This window comes from Choloepus didactylus, chromosome 4, assembly GCF_015220235.1.
Source record: "Choloepus didactylus isolate mChoDid1 chromosome 4, mChoDid1.pri, whole genome shotgun sequence".
Lineage (NCBI taxonomy): Eukaryota > Metazoa > Chordata > Mammalia > Pilosa > Megalonychidae > Choloepus > Choloepus didactylus.
Genome location: NC_051310.1, coordinates 36,181,194 through 36,199,177, shown reverse-complemented (window position 1 = coordinate 36,199,177; position 17,984 = coordinate 36,181,194). Strand labels below are relative to the sequence as shown.

At 43.3% G+C, this 17,984-nt stretch overlaps 1 protein-coding gene across 5 annotated transcripts in view; it reads right to left on the bottom strand.

Annotated features, from left to right (window-relative positions):
- The window catches only part of FAM161B (FAM161 centrosomal protein B), a 31,139-nt gene extending 13,330 nt beyond the window's left edge, over window positions 1-17,809 (bottom strand). For 3 of the 5 annotated variants that reach the window (XM_037832314.1, XM_037832316.1, XM_037832315.1), the window contains exons 1-8: window positions 17,643-17,809; window positions 15,118-15,431; window positions 13,770-14,320; window positions 11,727-12,073; window positions 11,108-11,235; window positions 9,132-9,296; window positions 8,798-8,897; window positions 7,149-7,288 (exon numbers count right to left, since the gene is read on the bottom strand). In XM_037832314.1, coding sequence (XP_037688242.1) covers window positions 7,149-7,288; window positions 8,798-8,897; window positions 9,132-9,296; window positions 11,108-11,235; window positions 11,727-12,073; window positions 13,770-14,320; window positions 15,118-15,431; window positions 17,643-17,696 — 1,799 coding nt within the window. In that variant the 5' untranslated portion in view covers window positions 17,697-17,809. The remainder of the gene's footprint in view (window positions 1-7,148; window positions 7,289-8,797; window positions 8,898-9,131; window positions 9,297-11,107; window positions 11,236-11,726; window positions 12,074-13,769; window positions 14,321-15,117; window positions 15,432-17,642) is intronic. The other 2 variants (XR_005216287.1, XR_005216288.1) reach the window with 1 other exon arrangement.
- Window positions 17,810-17,984: the final 175 nt, after the last annotated feature.

The following is a 17,984-nucleotide window of genomic DNA, read 5'->3' as shown; positions in this document are numbered from 1 at the left end:
AAGAAAACAAACATACAATACAAGAACATTTCAAAGAGACCATAGCAAGGGAGTAAGAAAAAGACAACTAACCTAAGATAACTGCTTAACTTCCAACATGTTCCTACTTTACCCCAAGAAAGTTACATACTATAGCAACATTTCAGTGAACTTGTTCCTACTACATCCATCAGAAATTAACAGACCATAGTCATTTCTGGGCATCCCCAGAACGTTAAATAGCTTATCTGTTCTTCTTGGATTATTGTTCCCCCTTCCTTAATTGCTCTCTACTGCTAGTTCCCCTACATTCTACATTATAAACCATTTGTTTTACATTTTTCAAAGTTCACATTAGTGGTAGCATATAATATTTCTCTTTTTGTGCCTGGCTTATTTCGCTCAGCATTATGTCTTCAAGGTTCATCCATGTTGTCATATGTTTCACCAGATCGTTCCTTCTTACTGCCGCGTAGTATTCCATCGTGTGTATATACCACATTTTATTTATCCACTCATCTGTTGAAGGACATTTGGGTTGTTTCCATCTCTTGGCAATTGTGAATAATGCTGCTATGAACATTGGCGTGCAGATATCTGTTCGTGTCACTGCTTTCCGATCTTCCGGGTATATACCGAGAAGTGCAATCGCTGGATCGAATGGTAGCTCTATCTCTAGTTTTCTAAGGAACTGCCAGACTGACTTCCAGAGTGGCTGAACCATTATACAGTCCCACCAACAATGAATAAGAGTTCCAATTTCTCCACATCCCCTCCAGCATTTGTAGTTTCCTGTTTGTTTAATGGCAGCCATTCTAACCGGTGTTAGATGGTATCTCATTGTGGTCTTAATTTGCATCTCTCTAATAGCTAGTGAAGCTGAACATTTTTTCATGTGTTTCTTGGCCATTTGTATTTCCTCTTCAGAGAACTGTCTTTTCATATCTTTTGCCCATTTTATAATTGGGCTGTCTGTACTATTGTCATTGAGTTGTAGGATTTCTTTGTATATGCAAGATATCAGTCTTTTGTCAGATACATGGTTTCCAAAAATTTTTTCCCATTGAGTTGGCTGCCTCTTTACCTTTTTGAGAAATTCCTTTGAGGTGCAGAAACTTCTAAGCTTGAGGAGTTCCCATTTATCTATTTTCTCTTTTGTTGCTTGTGCTTTGGGTGTAAAGTCTAGGAAGTGGCCTCCTAATACAAGGTCTTGAAGATGTTTTCCTACATTATCTTCTAGGAGTTTTATGGTACTTTCTTTTATATTGAGATCTTTGGTCCATTTTGAGTTAATTTTTGTGTAGGGGGTGAGGTAGGGGTCCTCTTTCATTCTTTTGGATATGGATATCCAACTCTCCCAGCCCCATTTGTTGAAAAGACCATTATGGCTCAGTTCGGTGACTTTGGGGGCCTTATCAAAGATCAGTCGGCCATAGATCTGAGGGTCTATCTCTGAATTCTCAATTCGATTCCATTGATCTATATGTCTATCTTTGTGCCAGTACCATGCTGTTTTGGCAACTGTGGCTTTATAATAAGCTTCAAAGTCAGGGAGTGTAAGTCCTCCCACTTCGTTTTTCTTTTTTAGAGTGTCTTTAGCAATTCGAGGCATCTTCCCTTTCCAAATAAATTTGATAACTAGCTTTTCCAAGTCTGCAAAGTAGGTTGTTGGAATTTTGATTGGGATTGCATTGAATCTGTAGATGAGTTTGGGTAGAATTGACATCTTAATGACATTTAGCCTTCCTATCCATGAACATGGAATATTTTTCCATCTTTTAAGGTCCCCTTCTATTTCTTTTAGTAGAGTTATGTAGTTTTCTTTGTATAGGTCTTTTACATCTTTGGTTAAGTTTATTCCTAGGTACTTGATTTTTTTAGTTGCTATTGAAAATGGTATCTTTTTCTTGAGTGTCTCTTCAGTTTGTTCATTTCTAGCATATAGAAACATTACTGACTTATGTGCATTAATCTTGTATCCCGCTACTTTGCTAAATTTGTTTATTAGCTCTAGTAGGTGTATCGTCGATTTCTCAGGGTTTTCTAGATATAAGATCATATCATCTGCAAACAATGACAGTTTTACTTCTTCTTTTCCAATTTGGATGCCTTTTATTTCTTTGTCTTGCCGGATTGCCCTGGCTAGCACTTCCAGCACAATGTTGAATAACAGTGGTGACAGCGGGCATCCTTGTCTTGTTCCTGATCTTAGAGGGAAGGCTTTCAGTCTCTCACCATTGAGTACTATGCTGGCTGTGGGTTTTTCATATATGCTCTTTATCATGTTGAGGAAGTTTCCTTCAATTCCTACCTTTTGAAGTGTTTTTATCAAAAAGGGATGTTGGATTTTGTCAAATGCTTTTTCAGCATCTATTGAGATGATCAATTGATTTTTCCCTTTCGAGTTTTTAATGTGTTGTAATACATTGATTGTTTTTCTTATGTTGAACCATCCTTGCATGCCTGGAATGAACCCCACTTGGTCATGGTGTATGATTTTTTTAATGTGTCTTTGGATTCGATTTGCAAGTATTTTGTTGAGGATTTTTGCATCTATATTCATTAGGGAGATTGGCCGGTAGTTTTCCTTTTTTGTAGCATCTTTGCCTGGTTTTGGTATTAGATTGATGTTAGCTTCATAAAATGAGTTAGGTAGTGTTCCATTTTTTTCAATGTTTTGAAAGAGTTTGAGTAAGATTGGTGTCAGTTCTTTCTGGAAAGTTTGGTAGAATTCCCCTGTGAAGCCATCTGGCCCTGGGCATTTATTTGTGGGAAGATTTTTGATGACTGATTGGATCTCTTTGCTTGTGATGGGTTGGTTGAGGTCTTCTATTTCTTCTCTGGTCAGTCTAGGTTGTTCATATGTTTCCAGGAAATTGTCCATTTCTTCTACATTATCCAGTTTGTTGCCATACAGTTGTTCATAATATCCTCTTATAATTTTTTAATTTCTTCAGGATCTGCAGTTATGTTACCTTTTTCATTCATTATTTTGTTTATATGGGTCTTCTCTCTTTTTGATTTTGTCAGTCTAGCTAGGGGCTTGTCAATCTTGTTGATCTTCTCAAAGAACCAACTTTTGGTGATATTTATCCTTTCTATTGTTTTTTTGTTCTCTATGTCATTTATTTCTGCTTTAATCCTTGTTATTTCTTTTCTTGTACTTGGTTTAGGATTGGTTTGCTGTTCATTTTCTAGCTTCTTCAGTTGATCCATTAGTTCTTTGATTTTGGCTCTTTCTTCCTTTTTAATATATGCGTTTAGTGCTATAAATTTCCCCCTTAGCACTGCTTTTGCTGCATCCCATAGGTTTTGGTATGTTGTGTTCTCATTTTCATTCGTCTCTATATATTTAGCAATTTCTCTTGCTATTTCTTCTTTAACCCACTGATTGTTTAGGAGTGTGTTGTTTAACCTCCAGGTATTTGTGAATTTTCTAAGTCTCTGATGGTTATTGACTTCTAATTGTATTCCATTGTGGTCAGAGAATGTGCTTTGAATAATTTCAATCTTTTTAAATTTATTGAGGCTTGTTTTATGTCCCAGCATATGATCTATTCTGGAGAAAGTTCCGTGAGCACTAGAAAAGTATGTGTATCCTGTTGATTTGGGATGTAATGTCCTGTAGATGTCTGTTAAATCTAATTCATTTATCAGATTGTTTAGGTTTTCAATTTCCTTATTGGTCTTCTGTCTGGTTGATCTATCTATAGGAGAGAGTGATGTGTTGAAGTCTCCCACAATTATTGTGGAAACATCAATTGCTTCCTTTAGTTTTGCCAATGTTTCTCTCATGTATTTTGTGGCACCTTGATTGGGTGCATAGACATTTACGATTGTTATTTCTTCTTGCTGAATTGCCCCTTTTATTAGTATGTAGTGGCCTTCTTTGTCTCTCAAAACATCCCTGCATTTGAAGTCTATTTTATCTGAGATTAATATTGCTACACCTGCTTTCTTTTGGCTGTAGCTTGCATGAAATATTTTTTTCCATCCTTTCACTTTCAGTTTCTTTGTGTCCCTGTGTCTAAGATGAGTCTCTTGTATGCAACATATTGATGGTTCATTTTTTTTGATCCATTCTGCGAATCTATATCTTTTAATTGGGGAGTTTAATCCATTTACATTCAACGTTAAAACCGTGAAGGCATTTCTTGAATCGGCCATCTTATCCTTTGGATTATGTTTGCCATATTTTTCCCTCTCTATATTAATATCCTTTATTGTACCCATACCAAATCTCTTTAGTACTGAACCTTTCTCCAAGTCTCTCTGTCCTGTCTTTGTTTCTCTGTCTGTAGGGCTCCCTTTAGTATCTCCAGTAGGGCAGGTCTCTTGTTAGCAAATTCTCTCAGCATTTCTTTGTCTGTGAAAAATTTAAGCTCTCCCTCAAATTTGAAGGAGAGCTTTGCTGGATAAAGTATTCTTGGCTGGAAATTCCTCTCACTCAGAATTTTAAATATATCGTGCCACTGCCTTCTCGCCTCCATGGTGGCTGCTGAGTAGTCACTACTTAGTCTTATGCTGTTTCCTTTGTATGTGGTGAATTGCTTTTCTCTTGCTGCTTTCAGAACTTGCTCCTTCTCTTCTATGTTTGCCAGTGTGATCAGTATATGTCTCGGAGTGGGTTTATTTGGATTTATTCTATTTGGAGTTCGCTGAGCATTTATGATTTGTGTATTTATGTTGTTTAGAAGATTTGGGAAGTTTTCCCCAACAATTTCTTTGAATACTCTTCCTAGACCTTTACCCTTTTCTTCCCCTTCTGGGACACCAATGAGTCTTATATTCGGACGTTTCATATTATCTATCATATCCCTGAGGTCCATTTCGAGTTTTTCAATTTTTTTCCCCATTCTTTCTTTTATGCTTTCATTTCCATTCTGTCATCTTCCAGGTCACTGATTCGTTGTTCAACTTCCTCTAGTCTTGTACTATGAGTGTCCAGAATCTTTTTAATTTGGTCAACAGTTTCTTTAATTTCCATAAGATCATCCATTTTTTTATTTAGTCTTGCAATGTCTTCTTTATGCTCTTCTAGGGTCTTCTTGATTTCCTTCATATCCCGTACTAGGGTCTCATTGTTCATCTTTAGTTCTTTGAGTAGCTGCTCTAGGTGTGTCTCTTCTGGTCTTTTGATTTGGGTGCTTGGGCTTGGGTTATCCATATCGTCTGGTTTTTTCATATGCTTTATAATTTTCTGTTGTTTTTGGCCTCGTGGCATTTGCTGACCTTGATAGGGTTCTTTTAGGGTTTGTAGACCAGTTGAAGTCCTTATCTCTAATTTATCAGAGCTACAGCTTCGTGGAGTACACTTTCTCTAACTAACCAGCAGGTGGCGTCCACGAGCCACCTGTTCTCCACAAGCCAGATCTCCCCTGCTTAGCCTTTTTGGTGAGTGGGGGAGTGAGTCTTGTGGGGCCCAATTGGTGTCCCAAGCTTGCGTGTGTAGTTGGTGTTGCCTGCCCTGTATGTGGGGCGTGTTTCTGGGCAGTCGGGGAGGGGGGGGTGGCCCTAACAATCACATCTCCCTGATGATCCTAGAGTTTTAAAGCTACTGCAATAGTCTAATCCTTCAGTTCAGTCCCGCCACAGTTTGTCTCTGCCACTGACCCACAAGTCTTTGGTATTGGCGTATGGCTCCTGAGACTTGCAAGTGGGCCCCTCTTCCAGGCTGTGCACCCCAGGTCCTCTGTTGAGGGATGACTGTGCTATGTCACAGGTGAGTGCCGTCCCCCCAGGGCAGTTCTGGGCTGCTGGGCTGTGTTGGGAGGCTCCCAGTCTGCTCAAATGATGGCTGAATGGGGCTCTGTTAATTCACACTGCTCCCCCTTCCCAGCTCTGGGACATTCAGCTGAGGTTGCAGGGAAGGCTAATGTCCACGCCCAGTTTTGTGGTGTGTGCCTGTTATTTGAAGCACTTCCGTCACACTGGGTTGTCTGGGGGCAGCTCTGGGCTATGGGGCTGGCGATGGGCAGGAGTGTTTCCTGTCCACCAGGATGGTGGCTGTGAGCGGACACCCCCCTTTTCTTGGGAAGTTGTGTTGTTTAGTGAATTTTCTCAGCCACTGGATTATTGCCTTTTGTCTCAGAGCTCTCTTAGTTCTGCTCTTGACTTGACGTGCCCAAATTGCAATTCTTTGAAGCTTTCTGTATTGAGCTTCTTAGAGTAATTGTTTTAGAAAAAGCAAAAAGGATTTAAAAAAAAAAAAACGGCCCTCCTCAGAGATCTAATGGGTTATTGAAATGCTAATAGACAAAGCAACCAGGGCCATTAAGGAAAAGTGCCCAGGGCAGAGAGATCAGCCTTGCTTCGGGATTTGCATATGCGCCTCAAGGCCTGATCTCCGCCCTTCCCCTTTCTGTGTTCACCAGAACTCCAAAAATCCTCTGCTTTTATTTTGGAGTTTTTCGTGTTGTTTTTTTTCTATGCCTGTCTCCTCTCTGCTGGGTTGGCTGCTCTCAGAGTCTCTGGTGTCTGGCCTCAGTCTGTCTATGGTTGGAGTTTGAATCAGTAGAATGAGTTTCCGATGAGAGCAACCACTGCAATTCTCCCTTCTCCTTCCCGGAGCTGACAGCCCCTCCTCCCCCGGGACTGAGCCTGGCAGGGAGGGGCGCGGGTCCCCTGGCCGCAAAAACTTACAGATTTCGCTGATCTCAGCAGTTCCACGTTTTCATGAGTGTTGTATGAAGTATGCCCAAAGACAGATTGCTCTGTGGTGTCCAGTCCACGCAGTTCCTGGCTTTTTACCTACTTTCCTGGAGGAGTAACTAAAACATACAGCTCACCAGTCCGCCATCTTGCCCCGCCTTGATAAGTTACTTTTAAGGAATGCTAGAAAAGCAGTCAGAATGTATGTGGTTTTTCTTCAAAGGTGATGTGGAAATACTTTTGATTCATGGCATTGGAACTGGAAAATGATCTTTTTCAAAATGAAGGGATCTAAACCTAGTATGGTGGCTTATATTTTAGTATAAGATGGTTATATTTTATTCAGAACTGAACTGCTCTCCATATTCAAATGTGTTACTTGGAGGTCTACGGATTAGTATTATGGAAATTCAGGAGTTTGGCCTTAAGATATGAGTGGCTTTTCTAAAGGTTTCTCCCAGTGGCATTATTAGGTATGGCAATTTAGAGAGAAGCAGAGTGATAGCATCTCAGGTTACCTGTGAGACGCGTCAATTTCTGACTCCTTCCATTGTACAGCATAGGTGCCTTGACACTTGTTCTTCACAAAGTCTTCATCCAGTCCAGCCTGCTTCAGGGTGTCTCTATACCGACGTTCTGCTTCTTTTCTGGCAAGGTCCTATGGAATGGGCATTAATCTGCTTTAGCAATCTTGTGAATTACCAAACAATTCTAAGATATTTCCTTAATTACTATCCTTAGAATACTGCCCTTCCATCTGTGCAGTCATTTGGGCCGAGCACAAATTTGAATGAAAATTACTTTCAAACCTTAATGTGCATATGAATCACCTGAAGATCTCATTAAAATGCAGATTCTCATTTGGTAGCTCTCAGATGGGGCCTGCACTTCTGCATTTCTCCCAGTCTCCCAGGAGTTGCCAACTGTTGTCTGGGAGCCACACTCTTGAGAAGCAAGGACTTAGATTTTTAGGAGACCAAGTGAGACCCAGATGAAAAAGATGAACTAAAAACCTTTTAAGATTTAAAAGCAACCAAACCACCATCAGAAATGCTAAAATACAAAAATAGAAAATAAGCGGCACTTGTAACACTGTTAAGGACATAAAGATAGATGGTCTGTGTGTGGACCAGAAAAAGGGTTTTTGTTTTGTTTTGTTTTTTTGTAATTTAAGTATTCGAGAGCAAAATCAGAGAGTACTTTCTATTTTTCCTAGAGAGGGAAAAGATCTGGTGAGATCTGAGAGTGAGTGTGCTTTGCTTGATACAAATTAACATAAACAGGAGAGGTCAGTGTGAGAGACTTTTAACAGGCGAGTTGCTAAATATATACAAGACATCCAATTGTGTGTGGGGGGAGGGGCAGGGAGCAGGTAGAAGGTTGGAGTGGACCCAGGAAATTCCTCGATAATGCACTCACTGGCTGTAAGATGGAATCTATGCCTAGCTAATGCCCAGCAATAGGAATTTGGTCATTAGGGAACCCCAACTTTTGTCTGAAGATATGGGGAGAAGGATCTGAAGTACCTGATGCAGCCCAAAGCTGCCTGGATGGTGGTCTTTCCAGGCTGTTCAAGCAACTCCAGATCTTCCTAAGGGAGATCTCAGCTTCTCTAGAGAACATCTTAAAATGATTCTTCCTGCCTGATAACCACTTAATCTGGAAAGGGTCTTCTGGGTGTCTGTGAGCACCCCAATCCTTAGAGACCTATAAATATGGCAGAGCTCCAGAGGCTGGGGAAGCCCCGGGGCATGGACACTGCCAGAGAGATGCCTTCCCAGAACCATGAATAATAGCGACAGACAGCAGCATCAGACCATTTCAGTCATGTTAGTAAGTTAAAGATGTTCTTACTAACAGCCAAACTGTCGCTGCATTTCTGGGCTGTAACCCCCGCTCTGATTCACACTGACAGCTAGACTGTAGTGAAAACAAAGTGAAATATCCCTTTATCAATGCTTTTGGGCTCCAATCTTTGATGAAGTCAGTCTAAGCAATGTTCAACTTTGAACTATTTATTTTGGGGAAAGATAGTAATAAAATGAGCCCATTGTAGAATCTCTCTGAGCCTGAAGGAAATGTTTAATAACCAGATATTAAAATCATGTAATAATTTCTAAGATCCTTTTATTGAAGGCAGAAGAAAATGAATGATGGTTAATTTTACCTTAGTAACTTGTTCGAAGAGATAGGGCCTTGTTTGTACTCTCTTCTTCATTTCCTGCAATTCTTTCTTATATTCTTTTGCTCTCTTACGGTCATTGTTCCTGGAATTAACAAGATTTCTAGAAGGAATTCTGTTTTTTTCCAATCCAGAATACCCTTCATTCCAGTTATGCACGGTGTACTCATATGTATATTGTAAATGTGCCTGGCAAAATCCTTGATTCCATGCAATTATAGGAGGCTACCCTAATAACTTCATTTTGTTATTTTCAAGGCCACTGATCTGTTGGATGGCAAGACAGGCACCCCCCTTTTGACATACGGAGGACACTGACCTGTTCTCTTTCAGCTTCGCTTTAAACACTTCCTCCAGGCTTTTATGGGGATCCATGGCTTTTGCACGCAAGCTCACAGATTTAGACATTGCTTGACACTTCTTTTTGTGCATCTCCAACCACTGAGTACTCTCATCTGCTTTGCCTTTTTCTTCAAGTGAACTTCTAAAGGGAAGAATATAGATGGCCAATTTGAGCATATTTAAAAGCAATCTTAGTAATCTCTGTGCAAAGAAAGTTGGTGTTTTCTATGAATTGGGTAGGTAATTTACCATAGCTGGCATTTCAGAAAGAATGAGATTCTGGGATTGAATGTAGTGGCAGATGAAGCTTTCCCAGCACTGTGGACAGTGATTCATTTAATTGAATGAAAAAACATGTGAGTTAAAATATTCTTCACTTAAATAGCCACTCAGTAGGCCTTTGCCAGGCTTCTTGCCTATCTAGAAACAAATTAATACTAATAGCTACCATTTACTGAGATACCTACCCTGAACCAAGCATATACATGCACGAATAAGTGCTTTCTACCCATTCTCTTTTATCATCCAACTTCCCTAATGAGGCAAGGACTGTATGCCCTTTTTTGATAGACGAGAAGACTGAGGATCAGAGAGAAAGAGCTACTTGCTCAAAGCTACCCAGTATGCCAGTGGAGATGCCAGGATTAGAACCAGGATCTCTGACTCCCAAGCCTCTGCCCTTGACCACTGTGCTGTAAACAGTGGGCTGGAAGGTGCTTAGGTTCATGGTCCTCTGGGAATGCAATCTGCTTTCCAAAGAGATCTGAAAATGGGGCCCCCTTCAATGCACAGACATTTGGGGGTCAACTTGTCACAGTTAGTGAGTTTGTGTAAGTATCTTTCTACAAGGTACTATGGAGAGTTCCTCCAAAAAAAAAAAAAAAATCAAGACTCTTGCATTGGATGTTTACATTCAAATGGATTGATTAGGAAAGAAAGCATCAAAGTTTAATCTGCAAAGTTCCCTATCCTGGAAAACAGATGTGGACATCCTCTAAAGGTGGGTCAGCCTCCTGTTCATGGGGCTTATCTTATTGGGACCTCAGGACACTGAGGCTTTTGGCCCTGATTTATTAGCTCTTACCAAGAAATCTGAAGAAGGAAGAAGTATCCCTTGGATTCTAAATGCATTTTAAAAATCCCTGTTGTGGGTCTTTAGAGCCAAATGGGTTCAATGTACTCCTCTGTGACATTAGTCTCCCTGGGGCTGCCATCATGCCGTAACTTCTGTTGCTGGGGTGCTGGCTTGATGAGACCAGGATCCTGACAGTTTGGCCAGTCAAAGAGTGAAAACTAAGGAAGCTCCTGCTTTCCAACTGACCTTTTATAGCTCTCGAGATGAATTGCAGAGAATATCAAATCTGAGCAATAGATGTCTCCTTACCCTCCTTGTGGCAGGTTTAGCCACCTGCCCTCATGCTTCTCTGAATTCCTATCCCTCATTTCTACCTCCCTCTTTCACCTATGGGACTTCATCCGTGTTGTTTTCTCTGGCTGGGACTCTCTTTCTCTCCAGATTTTGGCTAACTCCTCATTCTTCAGATTTCACCTTAGACATCTATTATTCCAAGAGATTTCTCTGCCTCAGGTTGCCTGGTGACCCCACAGTCTCCTGTACCCCCATCATTGCACTGATTACAAAATACTGTGATTGCCTGTTTGCTTTTCTGTATTTCAGACTAGATATGAAACTATGGGTTCTAGAAGAGTCTTCCAACTTTAACATTGTGCCTGGCAAATAGTAAGTGCCACATGAATATTTTCTGAATGATGGCTAGATGTTCTCTAGCACCAAGCCCTGAAGAGCCACATTATATTTCTGTCTTGAACAAAGAATTCCTCCAACCCTTGAGGTCTCTGATGACAGGAGAGGAGGCCCAGCAGCAGGGTAGTTTCTGGCATTCAGACCAAGGTCAATGCATTATGAGTCTCTCATGTGGCCTGGCCACTCACCTGATTACAGATTCTCTCTTCCTGGTGGCATCTGTGATGTTCACAGGGAGGGTGTTGGCAGAGAGGGAAGCAAGGCCACTCAGAGAATGACTCCTTGGCAGGGGTGTGGCAGGTGGCCGTGGGGAGTCCTAGAAGATATGAGGGCTGGTATAGGTGAGAGAGTATGTGTGTTTAGTTTCTGTCTTACCTAGGATTCAGTTTCAGTGAAGGCCTGGTCAAACAGAATCCTCATTTTCTCCTGGGAATAAGGCAAGGGTAATGAGATCTCAAATTTAAGAACCAGGTCAAAACTTGGATCTCAATCCTACAGTATTTAATAAAATAAGAAGAGTTTCTTAGAATTGGCACAAGGACCCAAGCAATTGATCCCAACTCCCTGCCTTCCAGAACTGCTTGAACTTACTTCTGAAAATCTCAAGAGAGAGGAAAGGAAGGGAAGTGTTCTTGTGGTCTTAAGTTTATAGGAATTGTGGATCTGTTTACAATTGAGTTGGTGTTTTAAAAAAAAATTAAGATTGAAAAATATCATGAGAACTGTGCCTTCCATTGTGGACTGCCTAAGCCCATCCCTGAATTTCAGGACCTAGCCCCTGGCCTTTCCCCCTGTGTGGATTCTTACCCTCCTCCCTCCAGGGGCACCATCATCACCCTGGCGCTGAGTATGATGCAGGCTGGCGGTTCTCAGCTGGAAGGGCTTGTTGCGAGTGGCCTCTCGGGTTTCCTTTCTTTTGGCAGCTCTTCTCTGGAAGGCCTTGTAAAGGCCTTCATAGTCAGGGACAGCAGGATTCACCCGAGGCTGGAATCCAAAGTCAGTCTGCAGAAACCCAAGCTTTTCCTCCCAGGTTCGGGTGGCTGTTCGAGACTGTGGGTCAGCCCGGCTCTGAGCAGAGGCGATAGGGGAGGAGGCCATCTGGAGCATGTTCAGGGCTCTCATCTGGATGCGCATTTTCCTGAGGAGCTCAGCTTCTGTGGAGGAAAATTTAGAGTGGTGATAAATGAGATGGGACCAAGTCAGAAGCCTCATACTACTAAGGTTTAGAGACCTTCCCTTCTTTAAACACTGGCAATAATGTGTTAGAGTCTGTTGTTAACTTTAGGAATTCTGAGCCAGCTGATGTCATGTGAGAAGCCTGACATCAGCCATGATGGTGGGAGTATTTAACTACAGAAAATGGCAAACACTACAAATCAGGGTGTTTTTTTTTTGGCTTAGGGAGCCAGTGTATAAACAGACCAGCATACTAGTGTCTGCATGCCAACCCTGCTGGTAATAGTCCCAGAAGCAACTACCATTTACACGTGTTCAGTGCTTGCTATGATTCCTTCTTCAGACACTGGAACAAGAAGGAGGTAGGCCAGTCACATGTTCCTCTCCCAGGTTTCCCCATTTCAGGGCTAGGCCCCACCATCTACTCAACTGCCAAGCCTCTTGCCTAAATTATCCCTGACTCCTCCCTCTCTCAGCTAATCAGTCGCAAGTTCTACAGCCTCTTTCTCTTTAAACTCTCTCTAATCCATGTTCTTTTCATCTTCCTGCTACTTGTTTCATAATTTCTCAACTGAATTATTAAAATAGCCTAATAGAGCAACATCCCTCCAGCCTTGTCCCCGCTGCCCTCTTTAATTATCTATACAACAACCAGAGTGTCTGTTCTGAACGTCGTATCTGATCATGAGCCATATGCTTAAAACCTTCAGGGGCTCCCCAATGTTCTTGGGATTAAATCCAAACTCCCTAACATGGCCTAAAGGGCCCTCTGGTCTGGCCTGTGCCTCTTCTTCCTACTGATTCTCCTCCCTCTTCCTTCTCCCATGGTCTCTTCTTTCTATCCCTTATCTTTCCATCCCTTAAATATGCTCAGGCTTCTCTTATCTCCATGCTATGGCTCTGCCTGGTACATTCTTCCTTCCTCTTCATTCCATGCCTCATCCTTCAGGGTTCAGCCTACATGCTGATTTTCTCCTGGAGTCTTCTCTGATTGCTCTTACCTATTCCCTGCCCCCTAAATTAGGGTCCCTGTAATATTCTCCATAGGACCCCTATGCTTCTCTCTTTTGCCTCCTTGCAAATGACTCCTCACATTTGTAATTATTTGTTTACCATCTATCTTCCTCACATATCTTTAGACTCCATGTCTGGTTATTCATCAAAGAACAGTGCTCTGTGCATAACACATATTAGTGAATGAGGGAATAAAGCCTTAGTTGTTTATTTCAGAGCTACACTTCTTGAAATGTGTAAATAATCATCCCTTGAGTAATTTCAATGATTGACACAACCTCACCAGAATGAGAAAGAAGCTAGGGAGCTTTTCTCGGGGACAGCTGGCTGGTGGTGGCACTCGCCTAGGGTGGTTCTTTGATGTCTAATTGGTTCTCTGCTCTGGTATCTGGGTTGGCTCAGAGGCCTTCACATTCACTCTTTGAGAGAGAGGTCAACAGGATGAAACTTGGGGTGCTGTAGGACCAACTACTCCTTGCTTCTCACCTAACTCTACCCTGCACGTGGCCTGCACTGAATCCCCATCCAGCACAGCCTCTAGTGGGTCCACCCAAACAGCTCATCTCCAAGCCAGGTTGGCCCCTGCGCCCTGGCTAAATCCCCATGGCACCTCTTGGTACTCTCAAGCAGGAGGTGGTGAGGTGGCCAGTCTGTCTTTACCCTGGAGTTTGTCCCCAAACGCTGGCTCCAGAATGGACTTGGGGATACTCCTGGTGGCCTTCTGCTTGGGGACCTTGGTCTGAGCGGTGGCTGCCAAGTCCCTCTGTCGAACAGCTTCCTTTCGCTGCTCTTCTTTCTCCAGGAAGCTGAAGGGCTTCAGGGAAGATAGGAGCAGTTCCTTCCTCTTCTGGATGCCTGCCTGCCTGCGGGCCTCATTGCGCTCCATGATCTCCTGGTAGAGGGGCAGGTAGACATGTGCAGGCACAGGCTGTGCTCGGAACTGCCGGTGGCACTCAGCCTCCTCCTGGCCCTGCCTCTGCGCCTGCTGCCTCTCATGCTCAAAGGAGGCAGGAGAGGCCAGCCACTGGGCCTTCTTCCGGGCCTCACGCAGCGTCATATGGAATGGCTGAGGGACAGTGATGGACGATGCCCAGGAGCTGATGCTTCTGTGCTGGGAGTGGGGCCTGGAGATAAAGTGTGGACTGGGCCGGGCCCTGGGACTGTCCGAGGTAAGGTTGCTCAGGGAGCTACAGCGCCTTCTGGAGTCACATCTGGATGGAGAAAGCGGATCTGTGGGTGGAGGACAAGGCAGCCTGGAGGTCTAGCTCCTCCCCAATCCTCCTCCCTGTTCCTCCCCAGTCTTCCATTCTCAGCAGGTCATAGCCAGCTTCTCAGCCTCACATCATAGCCCCACAGGCCTCTATGCCTGTACCTTTCCCGACCAGGTCTCCCTGTTTCCCACAGACCATCCTAATAGTCCTAGTGGGAAGTCTCTTTACAGAATTGGACCAGTAATTGCCCCTTTGCACTTCATTATTTTCATATGAGAGAGAGAACAGTGCATTGGTGCTGTGCAGGGCTTTAAGCCAAGCAGGACTTTAGATCAGATAGACCCAGGTTCATTTCTTGTTTTCAACAATGACCAGTTGTGTGACCATGAGCAAGTCACATAATCTCTTGGAACCTACCTCAATTTCCTCATCTGTAGAATGAGAAAAATAGTATCTACTTACAGGGTTATTGGGAGGAGAAAATAAATATTAAACGAGATAAAGTACACATGCATATAACAGTGCTTGCCAAGTTAAATGTTCAGTAAATGGCAGCTAGTAATATTGTTTTCATTCTCAGGGACGTAGTGTGTTTAGCAAAGGTACTCCTTTAATCAATTCCAATGCTTCAGGTGGCTAAGAGTTATCTAAAGTGATTTAGGATTGCTGCCTAAGAATCAGAAGCCTTGGTTTGACCTGAAAGCTGATCCTGAGCTGGAACCTGGCTAAGTAACAAGTTGCAGATGAGGCCACGAGAGATGATATGACTTGTCCAGAATAGAACTGTAGTGCCTTACCTCAGAGACTGAGGGTACTGAACCTGTGGTTTCCCCCTGCCCTTGTCTTGAAAGAAATGCTCCAGGTCCTCCTCTTCTTCAGAGAAGTTCTTGTCACTATCTGGGTCTGACTGATAAAGGGATTCCAGCAGGCACCACCTGCCTTTCTGTTTTAGAGCCTCGTAAAAGCTCCCAGCTGAATCAGGAGAACTAGAAGCCATCTCCTCCTCTGGGCTGAGGAACTCATCAAGTTTGCCAGCCCTAGGCAAGACCAGTCCATCCCCAGGCAGTTCCTCTTCTGCCTCTGTGTCTGAGGAGGATTTGGGAGGAAATGTCTAAAATGAAACACAAATAGACTGTGGGTCACACTAAAATTTCAAACTCAATCCAAATACAACTCAATCTCACTTTGAATAAGCCTTTATATATTAGGGACTAGGGAAGAACAAAGAAAAGTAACATGCTCTTTGCTCTGAAGAAACTTCTACCAACCTGGTACATGGGGTGTGCTTGGTTGGAGAGCAAGAATGAGATGTGAAGAACTAAAGTTGGTTCCCTCCTCCATGCAGTGCAGTAAGCATTTACAGAGTGCCTACTCTGCACCATGCATTCTGTCCCTGCACCCCAGAAATCCTACCCATAACTTTGGTCACGCTCTGGGCCCTGCCCTACTTGGGTTTTACCTGCTTGCTGCCCATCTTCCTCCTCCTGTTTCTCCTGTCTGCACCACTGCTTTCCTCATATTCTAGCTAATTTCTACTCAGTTACCACAAATGGGTGATTAATCGGAAAGACAATGTAGTCCAGCAGAAAGAACAATGTCCTAGAAAGTGGGACACCCACCTGGCTTCCAACTGTCTTTTAAATACTCCATCCAGTCATTCATTTATTCAGAAAATATCTACTGAATGCCTAATGTGCACTGGGCATTTGGCCTAGAACAAGACAAACAAGATCCCTACTCTCATGAAGTAGGGTGGAGCCTATTGCATCCCACACCCCTCTGTGCCCTCTAGTGAAGGAAAACAGACAATAAACAAATAAACAAGATGATAAATTCAATGAAAACCAGAACACAGTTAGGTTCTAGGGAGTGACAGAATGGCTATGGAAAGCTTTTCTATTGATAAAACCCATCAAATAAAGACCATTAAGAATGTACTTGTAAGGAAATTTAGGTTTATTAATTTGCGGCAGCATTCATGGGAAACCATGGGGAATGGGAGTGGAGTGGAGCGTTTTAGGGTTGGCTTTTGCTGAATGATTCTGTGGAGGGTTAGGGGAAGCAGGGATCAGCTCTGGATTGGGTGCTGTTCATGAAGAGGGGACTGTTTAATAAGTGAGCAACTTTTATGCAAAAGGTAGGAAGAACAAAGCAGGGCTGGATAAGTAATTGATAAGTAAGCATAATCATTCAGAAGCAGGGGATGTTCACAACTTTGCAGCTACCCTGTGGCCCTGGAAGAAACACTTGTTTTCTGCTGATCTTGCTGCTAGCCTTATTTGTGTCTGTTACACTCTGCGTTTTACTGTCTTAGTCCTGGGCTGATTTTTACTTTCTCACTATGAAGGAACTTTGGATTGACACCTGATTGATGAGAAGGAGCCAACCTTGCTTAGATCTGTGTAAAACGATTCTGGGCTCAAGGAACAGCAAGAGCAGCAGGGTTGTGAGGCAGGTACAAACTTGGCACTCACAGAGGTAGAAGAGGGGACCAGTGTGGTGGAGCACCATAACATGAGATGAAGTCAGAGACAGGTGCAGAGCCAGGATGGGACTGTAGAGGATGAGTGGTTGCAGCTGGGAGACCAGGTGGGAACAGTCATTGCAGTCCTCCAGGTGACACTTGGGGATGATTTTACTAGGTTCTCTAAGGTCCAGCTCTAATCCAGGGAAGAACACTGGATTCTGAGTCCAAGATATGTACCAGTGTTCCAGCCCTGGCTCTGCTACTGAAATATGTATGACCTTGGGCAAATTTCTTTTTTCCTTTATAACTACTTTTATTTATATTCACATACCATGCAATTCATACACTTCACCCATTTTAAAGTGTACAGTTCAGCAGTTTTTAGTATATTCAGAGAATTGTGCAAACATCATCACAATTTTAGATTTTCATCACCCCCAAAAGAAATCCTGAAGCCTTTAGCAGTCACTCCTCATTCCCACCAACGCCTTTCCCAGCCCTAGGCAGCCCCCAATCTACTTTCGGTCTGTATGGATTTGGGGGCAAATTTCTTAAACTTTGTGCCTCAGTGTTCTCAGCCATAAAATGGAGACATCTCATAGGGTAGTCTGGAGGGATCAGCTAAAACTAAATGTCATTGCTATGGGTCTGTGAACAGGCTGGTATAAGGAAGGCTTCAAAGGATTCAGGTTTGCGGGTCAGATCCCGCCTCCCGACGGTAAAAGGCTCTGTTAACCCCACGCCCCTCCGTGTCACGCCCGTGCTGTCTCCAAGGAAACGTCAAACAGTTTCCTCCCCTAGGGATTCCTTTCCGGGTAGAACTCCTACTTCCTCCCCTTTTCCTTCCGACCTCACCTGACGGGTCCAGTCTGCATCGCCGGGGTCTTCCGCAGGCCTCCCCACAGTCATCTTTTCAGCCAGGCAAAGCCAGCGGGTGGCTGCCGTGGCCGCAGTAACTATGCGGACTCAGGTTCCGCCTCCTTTCAGTTTTGGCTTCTGATTGGCTCCCAGGCTGATGCCATAAGCCAGTTCCTTTTCAGGAAGCCTCTAATCCAACACCTACCCGCAAGCGCACAGAGCCCAGAGTGAAAGGCAGGTCCCCAAATAATCCCGCCCAGGGAAGCAAGGATAGTTTTCTGATTGGCCTGTTTCTATCGCTTGTTTTATTTCCGGTAGCGGCCACGGCCTAAGTGTCCT